At 53.5% G+C, this 23,911-nt stretch overlaps 1 protein-coding gene across 1 annotated transcript; it reads left to right on the top strand.

The window, feature by feature from the left end:
* ADGRD2 (adhesion G protein-coupled receptor D2) lies at nt 1–23,679 on the top strand. Its single transcript, XM_039382442.1, has 25 exons — nt 1–171; nt 256–316; nt 993–1,223; nt 1,375–2,028; nt 2,656–2,754; nt 3,234–3,319; nt 3,678–3,959; nt 4,261–4,372; nt 4,707–4,841; nt 5,124–5,235; nt 5,835–5,940; nt 6,249–6,304; nt 7,401–7,527; nt 7,640–7,743; nt 8,195–8,297; nt 8,583–8,736; nt 9,507–9,640; nt 10,260–10,375; nt 11,265–11,385; nt 15,437–15,478; nt 15,678–15,731; nt 16,056–16,194; nt 16,617–16,675; nt 18,673–18,703; nt 22,034–23,679. The coding sequence occupies exons 1-25, from the start codon at nt 115–117 to the stop codon at nt 22,039–22,041; spliced, it is 3,183 nt and encodes a 1,060-aa protein (XP_039238376.1). The 5' UTR covers nt 1–114; the 3' UTR covers nt 22,042–23,679.
* The last annotated feature ends 232 nt before the right edge of the window (nt 23,680–23,911 follow it).

The raw sequence follows: 23,911 nt of genomic DNA on the forward strand, positions 1-23,911 counted from the left end.
TTTCTGAGGAAAGCAGCTTTGTCTGGGAACTGCCTTTCTGCAGAATGCCTCTGTCTCTGCGGTGCATCTCCAGTAATATTTTGTTTATTCCAGCAAAGAGTGAAAGCTTTCCACATGGTCAACATGTTCAGGAGAGATCTGAGACTTGATTCCTGGTTCTTCAGTTTTCTGGTGAGTTTTACAGTAATTTTTATAATTTCAGTATTTGAGATAGTATTAATGTTTCTGTGAATGTTACAACACCCTCTCCACCAGGTCAGTCTGTCCAGGAGTCTCCTTGCCTTTGCGGTCCTTGCCAAGAACCAGACTTCTAAAGGTTAGTGTTTTTATCAGCATTCTATGTGTTTACAAGCAACATCCAGCACAGAGAAATAAAAGGTGTCCAGTGGCAGAAACGAAGGTAAAGAAACTTTTTCTGTTTCCCTGCTTTGTGCCTGAAATGCTGTTTGCAGAGCTGAGTATTTGCCAGGCTGTTTGCTCAGCTGCTGCTCCGTGTGCCGCTGCAACTGCAAACAAAACAGGTTATTTTGTGCCTGCAAATTGCATCTGCAAGTGCAGAAGCTGGGAGGAGCTGGGAATTGGGGATAAAATGAGAAAATTAGTTTGTTCATAACTGCTTTAAACAAGCTTCCCTGAGGGCCATCCCTGGGCAAACCACAGTGAGCTTTTCTTTTTGGCTGAGCTCGGCATGGTTTGTGTGTCCCACAGGAGGGGGCCCTGCTCCAGCCCTGGGCCAGGGGGCTGCTTTGGGAGCAGGCTCTGAGCTGTCCCTCAGTTTAGGTCCAATATAGTCTGATCTTGTCTGTCACACTGTACCCACTGAATGGCCCAAGGGCTGGATGGGAAGATGAGCTCCTGCCATCAGCTCCTCCAGGATGCACCAGGCAGTGTTTGTAACTGCCTGGGGATGCTGTGAGAGACTGACCCCGTGTGTGGCACGAAGGTGGCTTGGAGAGGCTTCCTGTTTCCCCACATTGTGTGTCTTTCTCCAGGTTTTGCTCCTGTCACGATTGAGACCTCAAGACACACATATGAGTATGTGGCCACTGCCTTGGACTGGTGGCATGCTGACAGGTACTGTGAGCAGCACTTTGCTCAGCTGCTCTTTGAACCCCAGCACAGTGAGCAAGATTCCTTCAGCAAACTGCTGCAGTCCCACCACATCACAGGTTCTGTCTGGCTGAAGGAAAGGGATGGTGTCCTGCACAAACCAAAGAGGAGACGTGAGTATAAGTGGACATGGGCTATTTGGACACTTGTTTCTTTACTGCTGGATTCAAAAAAATCAGACTGGAAAAGTTTTCATTTGTTTTTTACTGTGACTTTATTGGCCCTCGCTTCTTCCCTCATGCTGACTGAAATGTCTCCTTCTAGGAGGCCACAGCGTACCAGTCCTGGTGTTCAGAGACAAAACAGACACAAAGTACGTGAAGGTGCTCTCTGACTTCCCAGCCCTGCCTGCTGTCACAGCCTGTGCCCACCTGCAGTGGGACACCAGGACCCAGGAGATCGCCACCATCTTCTCCTACGCTGTGCCAGCTTTCATCAACGAGTTCCAGCTCCGGGGCTTCATGGACGAGGAAGGCTTTGTCCGTTTTGCTCTCATAGTCCATGGGCACCATTCCCCGTACCTGCCCGTGTTCCGTGCCGACGGGCAGTGGCATCACTTCTGCGTGACCTGGCAGCAGGAAAACGGGACCTGGGCCATCTATGCCGATGGGAAAAGGAGGGCATCTGCCAGTGGTTTGTGTGCTGCAGGACCAGCTGCCCCCCAAGCCATCTACGGCCAGGGGACCTTCATCATTGGGCAGGACCAAGATTCCCTGGGGGGCACCTTCAGGGCGAAGGAGTCCTTCAGTGGGAACATCACTGACTTACACATCTGGCAGAAAGTCCTCAGCACGGAGCAGATTGAGAAGGTTCGGTCGTGCTGGGTCACAGAGCAGGACCTTGTGTTTGGGTGGAGCTCAAACGCGCTGGAGCTGGAGAGCTCCGTTCAGACAGTGACCACCCAGCTTCTCTGCCCAGGTGAGACTCACTACCCTCACTCAGCACACAGGGACAGTCCGAGAAACCAGTCCCATCCTTAGAGAGGGAATTTGGTGCAGTTGGTAGAATGATGTTTCTCCTTGGAGAAGAAAAGCAGCAGCACATTCAGAGCTGGGCTGGATGTGTACAGTTTACAGGTTGTACTTGAAGTCACAGTCATCACAAAACCCTTGGTCACTGGAGAGCCCTGCAGTGCCCCTGGCACAGACAGCTGCTCAGATGTCCTGAGCTAATAATGGGATTCCTCTTCTACTTCCTTGGCAGGGATGTTTTTCCCCAGGGTTTGCAGCCAGTGCTTCATTGCTCTGCTGGGAGGGAGGAATTGGGCTCTCAGCCAGGCTGGGGGGACAATACTGATCAGTCATGAACTCAGGACCTGGCACTGCCCTCTCCCAGTTCCCTCTGGAGAGGGGGTACCAGCTGGGAGCAATTTCTGAGCCCAGTCCCGGCTCTGCTCTGCTCTGGTTCTGAGGCCACCTAAGGAGCAGCCCACCGTGTCTGTCATACTGGGCTTTGTGGATTGCTGCAGGATATTGCTGTGGATACCTACTGGGGGTGGCATGTCCCTGGGAGACCTGGCCCTTCTGACTGTGTGTGTTTCCACAGGGCCTGTCGAGGAATGCCGAGTTTTGGAAGTTGGCAGCAATGGATTCAGTTATGCATCTTGTTTGCAGACTTTGCCTTTCATCTGTCAATACAGAAAGGGTACAGCATCTGTTAGTTATTTATTCCACCACACGCACTCCTGGAGGTCCAGGATGGGGTGATGCCCAGGGTTGGGAAGGCCTCATGACTGCTCTGAAGGGATGACATGCAAACCCTGCTGTAGTTGGGACTTTGCTCCAGTTGCCTGTGCTCTGACAGGAGGTTTTGCTATTCCCCAGCTGAGCAGTGGTTTTACACATTCCATGGCTTCTGGATGCAGTGCTGTATAGTGCCTCCCAACCCAGACTCCTTGGCTGGGGGAATATGGGGGAAGGCAGAAAAAGGAGTGTCAAACTGTCTGTCCAGATGGGATCTGGTGCTAGAAATAAAATACAGCTGTGAAGTCTCCTTGTCCTGCCTGTCCTGCAGACATAGCCACCATCTGAGGACCATTCCCCAGGCTTTGAACATGGCATGTGTTAACCACACTGCTGGACAGCACGGCAATGGTTTTGCTTCTGGTTCTGTTTTGTTCTCAGATGCATACTGGCAACTGAAAAGAGCCCAGCTGGAGTCCAGCCACTCGCTTGTCAGCCATGTGAACACGCTTGCAGCGAGGTCTGTGGTGAGTCCTGCAGCCCCAGCAGTGGCAGGTGACACCCAGAGCAGGGAGAAGCTGTTGGGGTGGACGTGCTGGCACCTGCTGCTGTTTGAGGTCACTTTGCCAGCAGTTGTGCCTGTGACCTTTTCTGATCTGCTGTTGGAGATTGTGACCAATACAGCTGTAACTCATGCTGTGAGCAAACAAGCAAAGTGTTGCTTCAGGTGACTTGTCCCACCGAGGCTGGGAGCCTGGCCAAGGGATCCCTTCCCCAGGATATGCCTGGCTGGCCAGACGGGCATGAAGGGAATTGCCAAGGCACAGCTGATGGTCAGGCAGAGTCAGGGCTCTGCACTGAACTAAACCATCTTTTCCATGGCAGGTTCCTGACAGCTTCTTCGCGAGTGGTGTCCAAGACATGAACCTCTCTGTGGCTCTTGGTGCTCTTGATGCCTTGGCAACGGTTCTGAGGGAAGGAGAAATGTCCACGCTGGAGCCCTCTGACCTCCTGGAAGTGCTTCAATTGCTAAAGCAAGTTTCAGATGTGGAAGTGCAGGAGGGAGATGACCTGGAGATGTTGGAGCAGTTGGGCCAGTATTATATGGAAGTGACTGAGTTAATCCTGGAAGAGCAGAATACTGGGACGTGGTCGTCGGTCAGCCAGGTAATGGTGTCACCAGCAATCTGAATGTCATGTGCTTATTTAGTTATTTATTTCCATGTTGTTTTAAGGGCTTTTTATAAAGACCAGCAAATTTCTGTCATTGCCAGCCTTGTCTCTTTGCTGAAAGAATTGGGAACATCCTGTAGGGAAGAAATCACAGAAGAGCAAAGCCAAAGCCTTGAGTCCCAGTTTCTCTTTTTTTCTGCCAAGGACCAAACATTTAAGAAAACCCTTGTGAGCTGTGGGAAGGGAGAGCTGGCAGTGCAGGTGCTGGTTCCCATTGCTCTCTCTCTGTGTGCAGGTTGTCAGAGGGCCCATGGCTGTTGTTGAGCTCTGTGACAGAATGGTGTCACTCTTAGTCCCACTGCTGACTGCAGAGAGGACAAGGATCACAGTCCAGCACAGGAATATTGGTGAGTGGCACTGCTAGAGCTGGGGGGGTATCTCACCAGGACCCAGATCAGTCACCCTGTCTGGTTCCCAGTCCAAGTCCACTCCTCCTCTGGCTCATCTGTTACTAATTCTACAGCCTGCTCCCCATTTCCCTGTGCGGAGTGGCACAGTGTGGGGCACCTCTCACATGGGAGAAGCTGAGCCCAGATGCACATGGTTTGCACTGAAAGGGACCTGTCTGCTGCCGCTGTGGGTCTTGGCTGGGGTTGTAGTGTCCTTGTGGTACTTTGCTGTAGCAGTAGCTCTGGAGGAAGGCTGAACCCTGGTTCAGCACCTGATTTTACCCCTGCCCAGGGATGGAGGTGAGGGAGCTGGAGCTGAGCGGGCAGGAGCTGAGTGATGAGTCATATGTGGTCCAGACTGTCGAGAAGGGCAGGCATGACTTCATCGAGGTTCCTGCAGAAGAAATGCAAAGACTGAAAGCCAGAGGTTGGTTATGACACCTGAGCTTCCCTGGGTATCCCCTTGGGACTTCTGCAGCACCTTCCTTAATGGCACAAACTGTTTGCCCTGACATGTGGTCTGGAGAAGTGTGGGGAGGGAAAGCCCTTGGTGACAGGGAGATGGGCTGTGGGGGAGAGATTATCTACAGCCTCTCTACAGACACGGCTTGGAGCTGAGGGTGTTCTGGCCTCCAGTATCACCCCAAGATTAGGGCAGTGGTGCCCAGAGCTGTGTGCCTTTCCCTGCCCCCATGCTCTGTCCCTCCAGGTCTCCGCAGGGTCACAATGAAGAACCTGTGGTTTGGCTACGGGGCCCTGCAGCGCTGCCTGTCCGGCACTGCTGTGTCCCAGCACGTGGCTGCCTCTGACGGGGGATACAAGTGAGTGGAACACACCCCCTGCGCCCCAGGGCTGTCCTCAGCAGCACGGCAGAGCTCATTTCTAAGTCTGCATTGAGTCTCTGAGTCCCTCGATTTTGGGGTCACCTCCACCCTGACCCACCCCAGCCCTGGTGCTGCCTGTGTGTCGGGATGCACCGTGGTGTCTCCTGTGTGCCTCTGGTTCCCCTGGGGCGACCAGCTCTGCTGGGATGGCTGGGCACTGCTGCAGGGTCCCCTCTGGCTGGGGCAGAAGGTGTCTCTGGAGGTGGTGGCGCTGGTGGCTCCCGGAGCGGCGGGAGCTCCGAACACTAGGTGGGGATGGCCACCCGCACATCCCCGCGCATCCCCGCACATCCCCGCGCACCGGCGCCTCCAGCTGTGCCCGGCTGAACCGCCCGGGATGCTGCAGTGCCTGTCCGCAGGGTCACCTCCCGCGCTGGGGGGGTTCTGTGTGCCGGGTGTCCCAAGGGACACTGTGCCCCGTGCCCAGGCGGCACTGACTCCCTCCAGCAGTGATCTGTCCTGTGGGAGGTGAGATCCCATTTGCTCAGCACGCCCTGTGCTTCCCGTGCCTGTGAGCGGCATCCTTTCCCTGGCAGGTACGTGAGCACTGCGGTGGGCACTGCTGTGATCTCATCCACGCTGCTCTGCAACTACCAGGAGATCAGCACGTCCGTGCGCTACCGCCTGCAGCACCGAGCGCAGGTACCGGGGAGGGGCTGTGCTCCCCAACCATCTCCAGCACCGTGTCTGGGTACCCCGGGGAGGGGCTGTGCTCCCCAGCCACCTCCCAGCAGCCTGACCCGGCTGTTCCCAGCCATGGCTCAGCACCCCAGAGCTTTGGGACTTCGGGGTGTCCCATGCCCAGGGCTCTTCCCCTGACTCCTGTGTCCCTGGGGAGGGGTTTGTTCTGTGCTGGCAGAGCCTGTTACAGCCCAGTGAGTGAACTGCAACCATCTGCGTGCAGCCACATCTGTGTGGCTGTGTGACCTCTCTCCCCTCTCTGCCTGCAGGACCTGCCTGATATGCTGGTGTGGCCCATCTGTGCCTTCTGGAACTTCAGCCTCAGGTGCCTTGTTTCAGTTTGGGTCCCCAGATTTATGAGATTTTATTTCCACTGGAAAACCAAACACCACAATATAAATGTAATGGTAAGAGTAGGGATCTGGAATTCTTTGCCTTCTTTGCACGCTGACATCCTCTGTCTGCTGGAGCAAAGTGCTCCCCTGGGAAGGTTTCCTTTGGAGAAGTCACTCACAAGAGAGTGACCTCTAATGAGGTATCTATAACTAAAATGGAAAGCCCTAGTTAATTATGATTGTTGCCTGTGACAAAGAAGAGTTGGTCCAAGATATATGGCCCAAAGACACGCAGGACTCCCAGCCTCGTAAATCCTGCCTGGCACTGGGATGTGTTTTTGCTGAATGTCACCACAGTGAGAACACTGAGGCTGTGATATATTATGGGTTGGTGATTAAGTCATTCAAGAGCAAAAAACCTCCTTACGGTCCCAGACTTGTAACAGGCATGGATCAGTTTGGGGAGGGTGGGAAGAGGGTGTTTTTGGAAGCAGCTGGTTACTGTCCAAACGGTCCCACCAGCGCTGCCCTGACCCTGACCTTCCCGTGGTACTGGGGAGGCTCAGAGGGGCAGTGCTGCCAGTAGGGACAGAGCTGCCTGCTGCAGCTGTGGTTCCTGCCCCAGAAATTCAGATGGGGATCTTTGCTGATGACTTGGACAGGCTGGCTTGTCCTGAGGATCCAGAGACCAGTGGCACTGCACAGGGTTTGTGGCAGGCTGGGCTGGTGGATGTGGTCAGACATGCCTGGCCCAGGGATGCTCTCAGTGAATGGGCTGTACAGGGAGCTCTTCCCAGAGCTGTGCAATTACTGGATTCTGTTTGAAGCTGTGGTGGCTGACCTCTGCTTTTTAATGCACGAATTGACACTAGATCTATTTTCCTTTGCGTGCCTGCTGGATAAGGCAAAGCTGCTGAGACACAGGATGAGCCAAAGGGAAGTTCATATTGACACCTGTCTCTGATACCCTCATCTTCCTCCTTTCAACACTCCTTCTTCTGGGAGAATGAAATTCCCTTCATGCCTTGGCCCTCTGTGGCAGTGGGTGGTAATTTCCGTGTGTTCTCTCTGGTTTTGCTCTGTTAGCCCAGATGCTGGTGGGATGTGGTCCACAGCTGGCTGCTCTGTGGTGACGTCTCTCCAGGACTCCACTGCCTGTTTTTGCAACCACACCACGAATTTTGCCATCCTGCTGCAGGTGTATGAGCTGCAGGTATGTGAGGAGCCTTTCTCTGCCACCCTGTGGGGTGGATGCCAGGACTGAGAGCAGTCTGGTTAATTCAGATGGGGCTTTGTGCCTTCTGTTGTTTCATGGCATGGAGCAGATGACCGCCAAGGAGGAGTTCACACTGCAGACCTTGACTTTTATTGGATGTGGAGTTTCCTTCTGTGCCTTGATAGTCACCTTCATTTTGTTCTTGGTGGTTCGGTAAGAAAAGTCTGGGCACTTGTAGCCATCTCTGTATTTTCTGCTTGGTATTTTACTTCAGAACCTTTGTCAGGGGAGTGGTTGGAGAGGGGGTGCAGCCCTGGTTGTTTCTGTGGAGATGCTCATGTGAGCTGTGCACACACCTGGGTGCTCGTGGCAAGATTTTTATCCGTGACTAACAATGTTTACCATAAAAGCTGCTCTGCTAGAATTAATTTTTATAAGATAAATGAAGCAAAGACTGTTTCTTTTATTGCCAACCATTCTGTGTCACTTGGTTAGCACGGGGATCTGCCTTGTGAGCACAGCAGTGGCTCCCTCCAGTCTTTGCAGTGAGTGGCAGAGAGATCACGGGTCACCCGGGCAGGTCTGCACAGCCCAGCGAGGGCAGGGAGGACGTGGGCACCCCTTTGTCTGGCTGCAGCTCAGGGCTGCCCCTCTCCTTCCTCAGTGTCCCCAAGAGTGAACGGACAACAGTGCACAAGAACCTGATCTTTGCATTGGCTGCAGGAGAAGCTCTGCTCATGTTAAGTGAGTTGGCCAAGAGCAACCAGGTGAGCTCAGCAGGAATGTCCTGTTCCACCAGCAGGGCCAGGCCTGCTCCAGCACCACTGTCAGAGCAAACAGAAGTGTAAACCCTTTCATTAATTACCTGTAACTGGCACCTAGAACTGTGTCTCTGTGTTTATATATACACTGTGCAATCCCTCAGGAAATTCACTGCTTTTCTGACACTTGGTTTCTGACCAAAAAATCCTTCTGGAAATTTAAGTAGTTATAGAACAGCAGCACACAGTTCTGTCCCCTTCTGAGTCCTCTGCTGTGTGATTTCTCTCCAGGTGCTGTGTTTCATGGTCACTGCCTTCCTACACTTCTTTTTCATGGCAGCCTTCTCATGGATGCTGGTAGAGGGGCTTCTCCTCTGGAGCAAGGTGGTAGCAGTCAACATGAGTGAAGACAGGAGAATGAAGTTCTACTACGTGACAGGCTGGGGTATCTGCACACTCCTCTGCTTGGGTCCTCAGGAAAATGTTCTTTTTCTTTGTCTATTGAAAGTTTTAATAGGAGAGATTCCCAAATCTTTGATTTCATTTAATATGAGAGCTGGGTGCCACTGCTCTGCAGAGGCTCTCTTGAGTTATGTGTCAAATTGCCAGTCTTAGAGTACAAGTTAAACAGCATTTCTGTTATTTTTCTAAATGCAAGAGTTGAACACAAAAAAAAAGGGAGGGGAGATTTATGGTATGTTCTTGTTCTTGGAGAGCATCTCTACTGTCTGCTAGTAATTAAAATATAAATACCTTCCTGACTTACCACCCTTTAATCTGAGGGAGCCCTTTAGGGACATAGAATTCATTTGAACAAGCTGAGTTTTGTATCATAGGAGCCTCTCAAGGTCCATGCTCCTCACAGAGCACACGCCTCGTTGGGCACTGGGCAACCACTTCAAGTATTTTGGATTGTTTTATGTCTTTGATTGTCCATTTTGTTAAAAAAGCAATCCAAAGAGTAAATTGCTTTGGTTAGGACTCAGGACTTGGAATGCTTTATACCTCAGAGAATGATGCTGACAGCTTGTAAATCTGGCCCTGCAGAGCCAGGACAGATTTCAGCTGCAGGAATTGATGTTGCTCGTGGGGTTTTGGAGGCTCCTGCTGGAGCGTGTCTGGTCACGGGGGCTTTGAAGCAACTGTCTGGTGCACAGTGCCCTGTGTGGAGCATCTCTGCTTTTCCTGGGGTTTAACCTGTGGTTTTTTCTGCAGGTCTTCCAGTCCTTATTGTGGGGGTGACCCTTGCAACTTCCTTTAACAAGTACGTGGCAGCAAACCACTGCTGGCTGAACATGCAGACCAACGTCATCTGGGCCTTCGTGGGTCCTGTGCTCTTCATCCTGGCTGTGAGTGCCAAACCCTGCTGGGAAGGGGTGATTCCTTTGGGTCTGGTTCTAGAAAAGCATTGCAGAGATAGGGGTGTCAGCACCTGCTCAGGGGTGTAGCTCACAGGGCTTGTGCCTGCTGCTTCCATAGGAAAAATGTTGTTATGCTTTATACAGACTTTCAAAACACAAATAAATCTCTTTAATCAAAGCAACTTTTTGATAGGAAAAAGTGCTTGAAGAAAATTTTGCTGACCAGTTCTTGTGTTGGCTGTTCAATTAGGAATGCAGATAAATGTGTAGGCTGACTGTGACATTGCCTTAGCTAGAGGTCTGATTTAATTATGAGAACATCTAAATCCTTGAAGTAGTGTCAATACCTTTATACAAAACATAGCAGAGAAAAGGGCAGTGTTTAGGAGATCCTGAATAGACACTTAACAGGGAAGACATTCCGTAGGAAAAGTTTCGGGATAAGTTTTCTAGATTTCATACGTGTATAAATAGCTCTGTGAAGTCTTTGGTTCACTGCCTTCTTGGTACTGATACTTTTCTCCCCAAGTTCTGACACTAACTCCCAGCAGAAAACGTCTCCCCTGCTGGAGCTGAGCCCCTGTGTGCAATGGCTCCTCCCTGGCAGGTGAACACCTTCGTGCTGCTCCGGGTGGTGACGGTGACAGTGTCCAGTGCTCGCAGGAGATCAAAGATGCTGACACCCAACAGCAGCCTGGAGAGCCAGATCGGAGCACAGATATGGTGAGCAGGGAAGGGGCTGCTCTGGCTGTGAAATATCTGAGGCAGGGATAGATATACAGAAGAAATTCTTCCCTGTGAGGGTGGTGAGGCCCTGGCCCAGATTGCCCAGAGAAGCTTGGCCAAGTGAAAGACTGTGAGTTGTGGGAGTCAGGGCAGAAGGGATTCCCTCCCCCAGGGTAGCTGTGCCTCACCCAGAGGCAGTTTGGCTGCTCTAATGCCTGTGCCACTGAGCAGCCCAGCCAGCACCTTCTGCCTCAGAAATCCAGTGCTGGACTCCATCTGCACTCACACTCCTAAACCTCACCCCTTTGGGATGGGAGACCCTTGGCAGTGCAAGCCTGGGACTTGGTGGGTTGAAAGTAAGGCTGGTGGGGGTTACACACAGAGGGAATGAGGCAGTGCAGACTTCTGTAATCAGTCAATATTGAGAGACCTCTAAAAAACTGCTGCTTGAGTGATTCCTTTATCATCCCCTGTGAATCTTTATTGTTGTTTGCTGGCGCCGGATACCCCTGCTAGACACGCATTGTTCCCCTGTAGCATAAATAAATTTTCCCAAATTTACAGAACCACAAAGATAGAGCATTGCTGGAGGGCAGGGTGACATCCATATACAAATAAAACAAATACAGAAGCTCGCCTTGTAGCAGAAATCGGGGGGGAAATAGCTGTTTCCTCATGGCAAATGATGTCAAAGAGCTCCCTTCTTGCTAACTTGCAGTGATAAAACAAAAGCAGGGGGGCATGCTAGGGGCTGGGAGATGAAATGTTTGGTTTTTCCCATCTTAACTTATTTTCTTTGCAAAGGAATTTGGTCCATAGCTACTGTCTTGTTAGTGTTTCATCTCTGAAATGTGCCCGGGTAACCCTGAGCTCTTCCTCCTGCCAGGGCCATGGCCAAGCCTGTCCTGGTGCTGCTGCCCGTGCTGGGGCTGACCTGGGTGTGTGGGGTCCTCGTCCACCTCAGCATCATTTGGGCCTATGTCTCCATCGTGCTGAACTCTCTCCAGGTGAGTCCTCACCAGGTGGATCCCCAGCTCACAGCCAAGCAGGTACCTGCAGTTTCTTGTGCTTCAGTGGACTTACCTGGCCTCGTAGCCACGGGCAATTGTCAGCTCTGAAGCCAGCCCAGCCTTCCAAGCCTCTGTGCTATTTTGTCTGAGGAAACTCAGTTCATCCTCCCAAGACATGAAATACCACTCTGGACACCTTGTTCATCTAGTGACCCTTCAGCACCAGTCTCTGCAGCATCCTACTGATGCCACAGCTTTCCAGTTCAAATGTTGTTTCTCCTGTTGTTTCTTCTTTCTGACACCAGCGTGGCTTCAAAATGGCAGTTACAAACCAACATGCTCACAGGGAGCTTCATTAGAGTTTTTATTTGCCCTTTAATGGGTAATTAAAATGATACCTGTGCACTCAGATGGAGCAGACACCCCTCCTGCTGTTTGCCTCTGTCCTGCAGGACAGGCATGGGCCGTGGGTGCCACCATCCCTGTTAGAGCGGGGCTGTTTGTGGAGAGGGTCTCAAAGGTCATGTCCAGCCACAGTGTGCCTGGCTGCAGCTTAGATGGTGTGTGTTCTGGGAGGAGTGTTTCCCATCTGGCTCCTGTGCAGACGTGCTGAGAGGTCATGGCCCCAGAATGGTAGGGGCAGAGCCACCTTCCCTTCCCCTGGAGCTCAGCTTTACTGCAGGGAGACCGGGCAAAAACTGAGACTCAAGGACTGAAAATCCTTGCCCCTGAAGTCCGTGCTGTCTGCAGCCACGCAGCCACTCACCTGGGATGCTCCCAGTGCTCAGTGGAGCTGCACTGGATGTGGTGGGAGGCAGGAGTGTTCTGTGGAACAGAGACGTGGGCTGGTGATCAGAACCTCACATGGGGCATCTGCAAGTGTGGGGGCTGTTTCTAGCTCTGACTTGCAAGACCTTGGGTGAGTCATGTCATCTCCTTCTGCCTCTTTATTCCTTTTTTGGTAGCATCACCTGGCTGCGTTTTCAAGGCTCTTTGCTTCTCTCTGCCATATTTCAGAGTCATGTTGTTAATAAGTTTATGTTAATAGGGAATTCCGTGGGGCAGCAAGTAACCCTGGTGCATAAAGCAACACTTAATATTTACTTCTGAGTTTACTGTTTTCATCAAAAGACTTTAAAGCTTTAGCCAGCCTGTGTGTGGTTAAGAGAGCAAAGCAAACTGTGTAAGTCCCAGCAGCCGGGAGCACTCAGTTCTGCACTGAGCTAGGACTGTTCCCAGGACCTCGGGATAGCTAAAACTCACGGTGGCAAAAAGTCCTGGAACATGTGCTTGTCACCTACTATTCAAAGCATCGGCAGAAGCTTTGCAAAGCTCGAGAGAAGGCAGCTGTAGATGGAGCTAGAGAAACACTGAACACTGATTAACACCACCAAACACCACTGCTCCCAGCACGGTCCGAGGGGAACATGGAGCTCTCTGCAGGCAGATACTGGCAGCAGGGATCCAGCCAGCAGGGAACACAGACGGGCTCAGTCCCACCCCCGGGGCTAAGGCTATGCCTGCATCAGTAGTGCCCGAGGGTCACTCCTGTCTCTGGGCACTGGGTGTTCAGGGTCCCCTGCCCAGTGCTTGATGACAAATCCTACTCCAGGGCATCAAAGTCAAGAGAACAACTGGGCACTACTCTCCAAACCACTGGGATCCAAAGAGTTTTCCACCCGTGTCCCTGTTTTTCCTTTGGGCTCCATAGGAATTGGCTCCTGCTCAGGGAGCAGCTGAGCTCACGGTGCTTCCCTCTGGCACACTTGGCCGGTCCCAGCACAGCACTGGCCAGCTCTGCAGGGGTGAATCCAGGCATTATCACCACGTGCACAAGTTGGGTGGTTGCTCAGGGATGCTCTGCCTGTGGCTGGCGCTGCTCCAGGGCCGGGTGCTGCTCGCGCACATCCGTCGGTGCTGGGATGGGTGTTCCAAGGCCAGAGCCTCTCCACATCTCCTCTCCTAAGGATATCAGAAGGGTGGCAGGAGGCCTGTGCTAATGGGAGTTGAATATAGCATCAGTTCTCCGTGCCTCCTCATGCCATGCTTGGGTTGTTGAGCAGGAGAACTCCAGGCTCAGTGCTGTGTGGACAGGCACAACTCTGCTGTGCTCCTTTGCCTCTGTCCCTTCATTACCAAGTTCAGGGCAATCTGCAGATTACCCCAGAGGAGAAATGCTAGTGGGAAGCTGCAGAGTTAAAATAAAGCCATTTCAGCCCCCTTGCTCACTGTCTTATGGATCCCTCGGAATTCCCTTTTGGGCCAGTGTGTTTCTTCACTCGAGTCCTGAGAATCTGCTGCTGGGGTTGTTTGTTTGTTTGTTTTCTGTTTGTCTGTCTTCAAGGCTATTCTGTGCGTCCACACCAGACATGACAGCTCCTTCTCCAGCCAGGCAGCGCAGGAATCCAGCCAGGGACTGAGCAGCAACAGGGAGCCTGTGGTGCTGTGCCAGAGGGGGCTGCAGTGGCTGTCCCGAGGCTGGGACCAGCCCCATTTGGGAGGTGGGAGCACCAGCACCCTGCCAAGCACCCAGTGCTGTTAAACAGTGTTGGTAAAACCTGTCAGCTCCACTGGCACTTGGAGAGCGGGAAGGATGGTCCTGGGGCTGGCTGAGGGCAGGGGCTCACAGGCAGCTCACCAGGGAGGGTGGAGCAGGCGGTGGGGTTGTGCCCAGCTGGGTGTGTGGAGAGACAGGACGTGGCTGCTGGACAGACGGACACCAGGCAGGAGCATCCATCCTACTCTGAGGGTCCCAGCACGTGCTGTGCCTTCACCACAGGGCCAGGGCATGGTGGGCCTTGCTGGGAGAGGACAGCAGGCGGGTGGAAGTGTGGATGGGAGCAGAGGTAGGAGAGGGCTCCTCCAGAGCCGCGTCTCCGCTCCCGCCGCTGCAGCTGGGCCTCCTCTCCTTCCTCACTCTCCTCCCAGCCGACCTCTCCGCTCCCCCCTCCCCACGCTCATCCAGAATGATTCTTTCAAGGAAGACCTGCCTTGGCAGCCTGGCCAGAAATCTGGTCTGGGGGAGTGACCAGCATTGCTGGCTGAAGGACAGGTCACGGCACGGTGCCAGGGGGCTGCTACCATTGCGCCTGCCAAGAGCTCGCAGATGAGAGCAAGGCTCATTGAAGACAAGATGAATTGCATCTCTTGCTGCAGCTGATTTATCTAGCTGCGATAACAAAACACCCCACAGATATAACATAAATCTGGTGGGCTAGATAGGGCTGCTTTAAGGCCAAAATCGCTGGTCTGGAGCTGTAATTAGCCCCAGGCTGTGGCCCCCAGGGAGTGCTCACTCCAACCCTGGCCTGGGTGCTTTCCCTGAGCACATCCTGCCCTGGGTCCGGACTGGGCTGAGCGTGTCATTGTTTGCTGGTCCTCAGTGTGTGAGAGGCACCACTGCTTTGGTGAGCAGGGAGGGTGGCTGGGACTGTGCTGCCATAGCCCTGTTGTGACAGAGGGAAGGATTGTCCAGACTGGGCCTGAGCAAAACCTCTAGGTCCATCCTCACGGGGTTTGGGTCAGAGGATCTGTCTCATGCTGTGGTCTGTCAGTGCATGGGACAGAGGAACCATCCCATCATCCTGCACATGGTCTGTGGGAGGCTGGCTAAAGCCCCCCAGGGTCAGTGCTCGGCAGAAAGGGAGGGCTGCTTCCCAGATTTCAGTTCTCCTAGCAATTAATTCCCGGTGGTTTCTGTTTCTGAGAACAGGAGGTGTTTCCTGGGGGATTTCACATGCATGAGTGAATGGGAGTGTGGGAGAGCTTTGGGCTTGGGAAGTGGAGTGCCCGGTGAGAGATGCCCACTCCCCCCAGATGAAACGGAGGGGGGGGGGAGAAGGAAGAGGGGGTGGGGCAGGGTCTGTCTCTGCTTTGGACCCTCTGTGAAGAGCCCGATCTCAAGTGTGAAAGGCTGTCCCTGGCTGTGTTGTGCCCTCCGTCTGTGCCAGTCTCACCCATTCCAGTGCTCACCAAACCCATTTCCTCCACTGAAGGAGCACAAACCAGCTGTACATCTCTGACCCCTCCTCTGCTCTCTCCTTTCCAGGGCCTGTACATATTCCTGGTCTACGCAATCTATAACAGTGAGGTAAGATATGCCCCTGGCTGGGTTCATCACAGCAACAGTTAATTAGCAGTTCACAGGTAGCTGGGTTTGTAGGAGTTGCAACAGGCAGCCCCAACTGTGCTTCTGGAACAGTGGCTGCTTTTTCTCCATGACTTGCTGGAGAATCTCTTGCTGTGATAGAGCTGCTCTGGCCCTCTCTAATGTCCTTGCTCTGCTCCAGGTGAGGAATGCCATCCAGAGGATGAAAGACAAGAAGAAGGCCCTCTCGTTCACAGTAAGTTGGAAGGAATCCCTGCTGCCCCTTCATCCATTGGGCACTCGCTGGAGAAGGGTCCAGCTGTGTCTTTGGTCTGGTTTGAGGAGATTATGTTGGAAAGAAGTCTTTTTTCTAACTTTTGTCTCCCTTCTTTGCAGTCCTGTTGGACAGCACGGACCCAAAGATAATCTATCCCAATTAGGCAGCAGCCTGCTGTGCCAGGGCAGGGTGGGAGCCAAAGTCCACAGTGCTGATGAAATCGATCTTTAAAGTTGGATCTGGATCTAGTGAAGACTCATGTTACAGTTTTCACTGTCCTGTGTCTCTTCCCTGTGATTACAGAACTGCTCTCATCCCATCAACTACTTATCAAGTCCAAGAAATACGACCTCCTGGGAGACAGGGAAGCTGGGTCCTGCAGCTGAGAGTGCCCTGCCGAGCCCTGCGCAGAAAGCCCCTCCAGTGAACATCACCAACAGAGGTGGGAGCATTGCTGTCACTGTTAGCCCAGGCTGTGTGATGACAGGCAGTAAACTGTTATTCCCAAGGCTTGAATTTCAGTGCCCATTCACCTGGCACTGTGTTAACTCGTTTGCACTCTGTGTCCACATGAGCACTTGGCTCTGGTGCTGCTGCTGAAGGTGGGGAGGCTTGTCAGCATGTTAGGCAGCCCTGCATTCTCCTGAGGCAAAAATCCGTGTTTGTGTCTTACAATGAATTTTCTGCAGAAGGACAGGCAAAGGTGGCAGTAGGAAATAGGGGGTTTAGCTTTGGGGGAAAAGTGTTTTGTATTCTCCAACCAGTTTGTGGGTGCAATGGTACAGATAACCTGTTTGGTGCCTGTAAAGTATGAATATTTCTATTCTCTGGTCTCCAAACTCATTGTGCTGCTTCACCCCGTAGGAAATTTTGGAGCCAAAATTCCCGTGGGAATTTCATCAATTATGTCACCTGAGAGACCGGTATGTAACGTCTGTTACCCTTCCACCTTCACCCTCAGACAGAGCACAGCAGTTCTGTGGGGATGCCCCCTGAGCTGGGGCTGGCCTGGGCAGGGACAGGCAGTGGGGACAGCAGGGGAGGGCACATTTCCAAGGGCAGGAGAGGAGGCAGCCCCAGAACAGCCGATTTCCAAGGCAAGGGCTCAGCCCTGAGCCGATGGGGAGCCAGCCCCACTGCCATGGCAGGGGGTGGTTATTGCAGGGCTGTGCAGCAACAGAAGGTGCCAGTGAATTTGAACCATGAAGCACCAAACTGAGGTGGGCATGGATCAAGGCAGGAGACTTTTCCCAGGGACAGCAAATTAAATCAGGCAGCAGGAGCTTGCTGTCCCTGCCCTGGGCAAGTTGCTTCTGTCCCAGGAGGGCAGGCTGGGTTGTGCTGCCTGCAGAGGGATGAAGAGCTCAACAAGGCATGGCCTAAAGCAGGAAACAATTTAAATTTGACTACTGTACTGCCACTTCCATCTCCCACTATTGAAATGATCATCAGTCCTTGTGCACTTGACATACAAGTGCTGTAATTTCCTCAGAATAAAATCCAACACTACTTTCATGAGTCTCTCACTGAAGGATCTCTCTTTCCCTCTCTAATATTTATCCTTTGAAAACCTGTGTCACATAGACAGCTCTTATTTATCCAATAGATAATACTTCTATAGCTGGCATATCATTTTGAAGCCACTCAATAAAATCCATATTTCCATCTCTCATGATTTATATTGTGGTTAATGCTGTTCCTCCCTGTGTGCTGAACAACACCAGGACTTGGAAGCAGGTGATGCTTTTCCCAGCCAGTCAGGTGCTGGCTGTGTGAACTGGGGCCAGGGCTAAGCTCCTGGCACCAGATGTGAGATGTGGGACGCAGGGATTAGCCCAGGGGCCCGAGTTCCCTAAGGCAGGGGCATTAGGAGACAGCAGATCTCCTAAATGCCAAGGCCGTGGCATTTCTGAGCAGGCAAAGACAGCAAGTGCTTCCCACCATGTGAGGGTCACCGAGGGCTTTGCTGTATCTTTGGAGCATAAACATGTTTTTAATGTGCTTGTTTCCTTTTTGCCTACTGTGGGTGCAGCCAGGGCTGAGGCTGTGCCGGTGCCAGTGTCGGTGCCACGGCAGCTCCCGGTGCCCCTGCGGGGTCGGTGTGAGCCCCGTGGTGCTGGGCTGGCACTGGGAGGGTCTGTCCCGGCCCCAGCCCCACCGCAGGGGTGGTGGGCACACTTGTGCCCCGCGTGGTGCCACCCCGTGCTGGTTGGGGGCTGCTTTCTGCCTGCACAGGGGCTGCTGTCGGTGCTCGTCACTTATATAAGCCAGGGCTGTTTTTCCTGCTCCCCAGCTCAGTGAGTCATGGCACTCGCTGGAGGAGCGGCGGATTCAGAATGTCACTGGCAGCTGCACAATAGTTTGGATGAAGAGAAGCAGCTACTTAAAAACGTTTGAAAACACTTAAAATGACAAAACACTGAGCGAGTGAAGATACAAACACAGACGAGATGTTCTTCGTGTTTCAGCTTTTTTAAATGTTGTTTGGTGATATTTGTTGTTGTTGGACTGGGAATAGGAATTTCACATCTCCCAGAGCATTAACCAGCCCCTAAGCACAGACTGTGCAGGCTCTTTCCACCACAGCACTGAGGGACAGAGCTCCCTCTCCTCCTTTCCTGGATTCTCCTGTGGTCTCCAGGATGCTGTCCAACCTGGTGGGTCACCACAGGGCTGGAAGGGTCCCTAGAGTGGGTGTGTGGAGCGGGGTGCCAGCTCACCGCTGCTGAGAGGCGCAGCTCTGCCAGGGGCCCTTCCCTCGGGGCAGGGATGAAGGCTCTGGTTCCCAGCCTGGTGGTGGCTCAGGGGTGGGACAGTGCTGGGGAGCCCTACCTGGCCCCAGGGTGTGTGGTGAGGGGCGACCAGCAGCAAAGCAGTCAGACCTGCACCTTCTGCTAACACATGTTCTCCCCTCTTTCAGGCCGTAGAGCTGACAGCGTTCAAATCCTCAGGTAACATTTGCCCACATCATTTTCCGTCATTTTTGTTACTGCTGATGCTGGGTTGTGTGGTGGAGGGCTGTCCAGAGAGCAGCTGGTTTCTGCTCAGTCTTCAAGAATCATTTTATTTCCAAACTGCCCTGGTGGGTCCTGTCCTGGCCAGGCTGGTGGGATATCTGAACAGATGAGGGAGAGGGGGGGGAATATGGAGCCCCAGCAGCTCTGCCAGTGGCACTGCCTGTCCCGGCAGCACTGGTGGCTCAGCTGAGGGTGCCTGTCTCTGGGCACCCCCTTGGTTTCTCCCCATGTCTCTGCACCTTTCTTGCTGCCCATCTGGGCCAGCTCTCACTGCCCAATGGCTCCCTGGGCTCCTCTGTGCCAGCAGAGCTGCGGGTCACAGGCATGGACAGGCATCAGAGGGGCAGGGGGGACCTGCAGGTACCTGATGCTGAGCTCTCTGCCTGCACCACCCAGCACAGCTCCTTGGGGTGCAGCAGGGACCTGCCCTTGCTGCTGGGCAGGGCCTAGGCTGCTTCCAGGGGTGGCAGCAGCTCTTTGCTGCCCTGGGGTATTTTAAACCAGCGGCTGTGGCAGAAAGTGCTGGCGGGTCCTGGGAGTGCCATGATCCCAAAGAAGGGAAGCCAGGGAAGGTGGGGTGTTCAGACAGAGCTGGATTTATGAGCTTAAAAGCAGCCATTTAGCATCTTCTGTTTCAGGTTGTAGAAAGGCCAATGTCACCATGGAGGTGGGTAAAATTAAAACCAGAAATCCCTCCTAAGCCCCAGACCTCTGCTCGACAGCAGCACTGGGGAGAGGCCAGCCAGCCACAGCTCCCTGCTCCCTCCTCGGCTTCCCAGCCTGGCTTTGGGCAAATCTGCAGCTCCTCAAGAGACAAATGGAGCATATTTAGCTTTATTTTCTTTACCAACAGCTGCTGGGCACTCCCAGCACTGCCAGTGCAGCCTCTGGATGGGGCCCCTCAGGCAGACAGAGCAGTGAGGAATGATCATATTTTTTCTGCATTGTGATATTTTCTTTTGTCAAGGGAAGCAGTGCATTAGCAGGTTTCTGATTTTGATCCACATGAAGTGTTTAAGCAGGGCATCCTCAGACTATTTTCGAGACGATGCCACCCAGAAGCAGTGCAGCTTTCCTCCTCCCAGTGGACACGTGAGAAAGGCAGAAATGGTGGCACCCAGGAGTAAATGTGCCGCAGCATTTCGGGCATAGGAGCAGCGTCTCAGAGACAGCAAGGGCTGCACCCAGCACATGCATTTGTGCTCTGACCCACCCTCACCTGCTCCTGGATATTTTATGACCCACATATGTTATTAAACTCCAACTGTGCAAATAGGTGGGTTGTTAAATTTGGGTTTATTTTCTCAGGTAGGCCCTCAGTGTGTTTTTAAAGGCCCGTGTCTGCCTGGAGAGTGATGGACACACCAGGTTGGGCTGGGTTGCCGTGGCCGTGGCAGCAGGCGGGGTGTGCAGGGAGTGCTGTGCAGGGAGTGCTGTGCGTGCCCACCCCCACCAGCCCCCTGAGCGGCTGCTCCACCTGGCCCCGGGGCCAAGGTACCCGTGGCTGGGCAGTCCTTCAGCCCGGGGTGAAGGAGAAGATCTTGAACCAGAAGAGCTCTCCTCTGTGCACTCGTGCAGTGGAGCCGCGTGCGGCGCAGCGCCGGTGCCGGCCCCGCTCCAGGCTCAGCCACAAGTGCTTCCAGCCATTACAGCAGATAATAAAAGGCCGTAGCACCCAGCTGCAGGGGTGCCTGGGGGACTCCAGGGCAGCTCAGCCTCTGCCTTCACAGCTTGTTCACAGAGCAAGGTGCTGTGGAGATCTTGGGTAAGAGATGCCAGGGTCAGCAAATCCAAAACCAAGACCTTGCTGATGAACAGGGACAGATCATTTCAGCTCAGACACCATCCCCTCTTCTAGTTGTTGTCTCCCAAATTGTTTAATGAAAAGAGACATATTTTCCTCAGGTATCTTTATTTCAAAGTTGCCAGCCCACTCTGATGAAAATGGTGCTGCCAGCAGCAGATCCTCTGGCAGAGCCAGCTGCCCCTCAGGGCAGTGGGGAGAGCTGGGGACAGTCCATGGGTGTGCTCACAATCTCCCAGGGAAGTCTACTCCAGGGCCTCAGCCATGCTCCTCTGAGAGCTGTGGGCATGGCACTGACTGCCAGCTCAAGAGATGGCCAGTGGGTCCATGGGGAGGTAGGAGATGAGGAAGAGGGTGGATAAAACCCAGGTAAATCCCATGCTAACTTCAGAACCAGAGAAATGGGGAGTTTTGCAGCATGGTTGGGGCCAGAGGCAGGCATGGGCTCTCCCCTTCCCAGTATCTGGGCACCCCCCACGAGGGCTCAGCTCACAGAGTATTTTCAGTAACAAGCTCCAGCCCAGCTGTACAGAGCTGCCCTGTGCAGCGAGTGCTGCCGCCTTCATTGCACCCTTTTTGTGAGCAGGGGATGGCTGGGGGGGCTCACATATTTGCACAAACAATAAGTCCCATCTTCCTTGTCTTGGCAAACAAGGGCTCCAAGAGGCTTCCACATCCTCCATCTCCTCAAGTGATGGCTGCTTTGTTTCCCCACGATAATTTCATTATTCTGTTTGAATACGTTTATATGTTGCTAAGCCACACATAGCAACGTGGATCTTGTCTCCACGGCCCAGCCTTCCTCTGATCGATACTGAGTAATTCTGCAACTCTCGCTGTATTGCGTTAAACAAGATTGGTTTCAGAATATAAGGAATTTATGAGTCTTTGGGATTCAAAGCCAGGCAAGCGCCTGAGTGTCGTGGGGAGAAGCACAGGGCCCCCCTGTGCCGCCCCTGCTGGGCTGCCCTGTGGTGGGATCACTGCTGGTGCCACGGTCCTTCCCGATGGGCAGCGGGTCCCTTGTGGAGGAGGTGCAGCCCGTCTGCCATCGGCGTTTCCTGCCATGGCAGTGCTGGTATTTCCATTGAATCCCCTTTAAAGCTCATCCTCCCGTGCTTTCAGCAGCGGGTGCTGTGCTCAGGCTGGTGACTGAGCAGGGAAGGTTTCTCCTACAGCCATGGCCCTGTGCATGGCTGCTGCTTTGGCTCCCTGCCCTAAGGACCGTGTTACAGAGACCCCAAAGGGGCAGGGGGGGCTCTGGGATGGCAGAGCTCTGCCAATGACAGGCTGTGCCAGACCAGTGCCACCTCCACCCGTTGCTCTGTCCTGAGGCAGGTTTGGGCTGTGCTTTCTGCCCCTGTGCTTTGGGACCCCGCTCATGCTCCCACTGCCCTGGGAGGGACCCCTGCCCTCCCCCTGCTGCCAACACAGCTGAGACTGTCCCTCTTTTGCTTTAGGTTTCTGAGAAGTTTCTGGGTGACAAGCCTACAACACTGAGGGTTTTCCAACAGTCGGGAAGGACGGCAGGTTGGAGGAACTGGCTTCCCCGGAGGGCTGTCCTTGTTACCTGCACTTCTCCCCAGCAGCATGTGCAGGTGAAACCAAGGCAGGACTGGGGTACTGTGGGGTCTCGTGGGGTTTCGTCTGCTGCTGCTGATGGCTCTGCTTCTCTTCTGGGTGTGCAGCCAACAGCAGGGACTTGTGCTGGGGGTCCCTGTGGCTCATGCAGCCTCTGCCGGGGCAGCCAAGGCTGGCCTGGGGAGTGCCCCATGTCACTGTCACCACCGGCAGCACTGGCAGCGTGGTTGTGTGCACTTGTTGCTGCTTCTAACAGAGCTCATTTAGCCTGGGCACCTGGAGCAGTGGGGTGGGAACAAGCCCAGCTGTGCCCGTGGCAGCCGTGCCCATGCTCCGTGCCAGTGAGGACGGCTGCCTTCCCCAGCCCCACTGCCAGCCCAGCACATCACTGTGCCAGGGCAGGGCTGGGGACAGGCTGCATAGGAAGCACATGCACTAGGGAAGCCAGCAGCTGGCTCCAGGCCTTTTCTAAACCAGCTGACATCAATAGCATCTTCTGCTGTTTATGACAAAAATCCTCTCCCTGCTCTTGCCTGGGCGCCTGCCTGAGCTCCTGCCTGGCTGGTGTGGCCCCTCCCAGCTGGGTTCTGTTTTCCCTCCCTGTTCTCCTGTTACCTCCGTAGTGTTTAGAGCACAGACAACGTGGTGGGTTTTTGCTGATTATGATGACAGTAAATGCTGATTTTAAAGGCAACCTTCTCTCCCTGTTGCACTGTGTCCAAGGGAAGGGGCTCATGCAGTGGCTCTGTGCAGCTGAGCACAGCAAAGGGGTTTGGCTGCAGTGCAAGGACCAGGGCACTGCCCACTCCCCTGTGCCCTGTCCTGTGTTCCCCGTGTTCCCTGATCCCAGCACAGCGTGTGCTGCCCAGCCTGTGTTTACGTGTTGGGCTCTGCAGCCCTGGAGCTGCCCTGTGCTGGGCAGGAGGTGGGATTGGTGTGTGGATGTCACTTGGCTGGAGTCAGCCAAGCACCTCCAGCTGCCAGAGTCAGGGAGGGGTGGGCCTTGGGGCACCCCCAGCACCGAAATCTTACAGACAGTCACCACATCTATGTCAGAGGCTGTGGCAGAGCTCTGTGCTTTGCCACGGCTTTGCTCCCTGCCATGGTGTGTGCCACGCCAGGGGCCATGGTAACCACCAAGAGCTACATGAGCAATCCAAGTCTAAGATAATTGCTAAGATAAATGTTGCCATTCGTTAGCTCGCTTGAAAAACACGCTCAGAGTCACTATGGCAGTTCCCTGCAGCACTTTTTACCAGACCTTGAGGCACCGATGCCTTGAATCCCGCAGCCACAGCGTCCCGGGCCCACAAAGACAGGCAGCACCCTAGGAGTGGGCACCAGGAGCCAAGCACTGCTCCTCTGCCCACGGGGAGCTGGGGAAACACCAGCCAGGAGGGGTAGAAAGACAGTCAAAAAAGACGAAGTTTGTGTTTTTAAATGAACTGCAAAATTTATTACAGTGGTTTGCTCCTGACAAGGAAGTTGGTAACCTTCTGCCTGGGAAGGAAAGGGGAGTAGTGGGGAAGGGGAGGGAAGAGAGGGAGAAAAGGATGTGAGAGACAGAGAGAGAGACACTTAAGGACACTTTTCATTTTCTGAAAATAAAACATCTTTACCTCCCAAACCATTTTCTCCAGTTCTTTAAGTTCACAAAAAGAAGAAGGTGAAACCAAACCACAGACTTCAGGAGGAAAATGCACAAAGGTGTTAAAGCAGAGACAAACATACTCTTCTGCATCTAACAAGCTTCACAA

The sequence above is a fragment of the Pipra filicauda genome, unplaced genomic scaffold (genome assembly GCF_003945595.2).
Source record: "Pipra filicauda isolate LSUMZ 115617 unplaced genomic scaffold, ASM394559v2 scaffold100_size2392355_pilon, whole genome shotgun sequence".
Lineage (NCBI taxonomy): Eukaryota > Metazoa > Chordata > Aves > Passeriformes > Pipridae > Pipra > Pipra filicauda.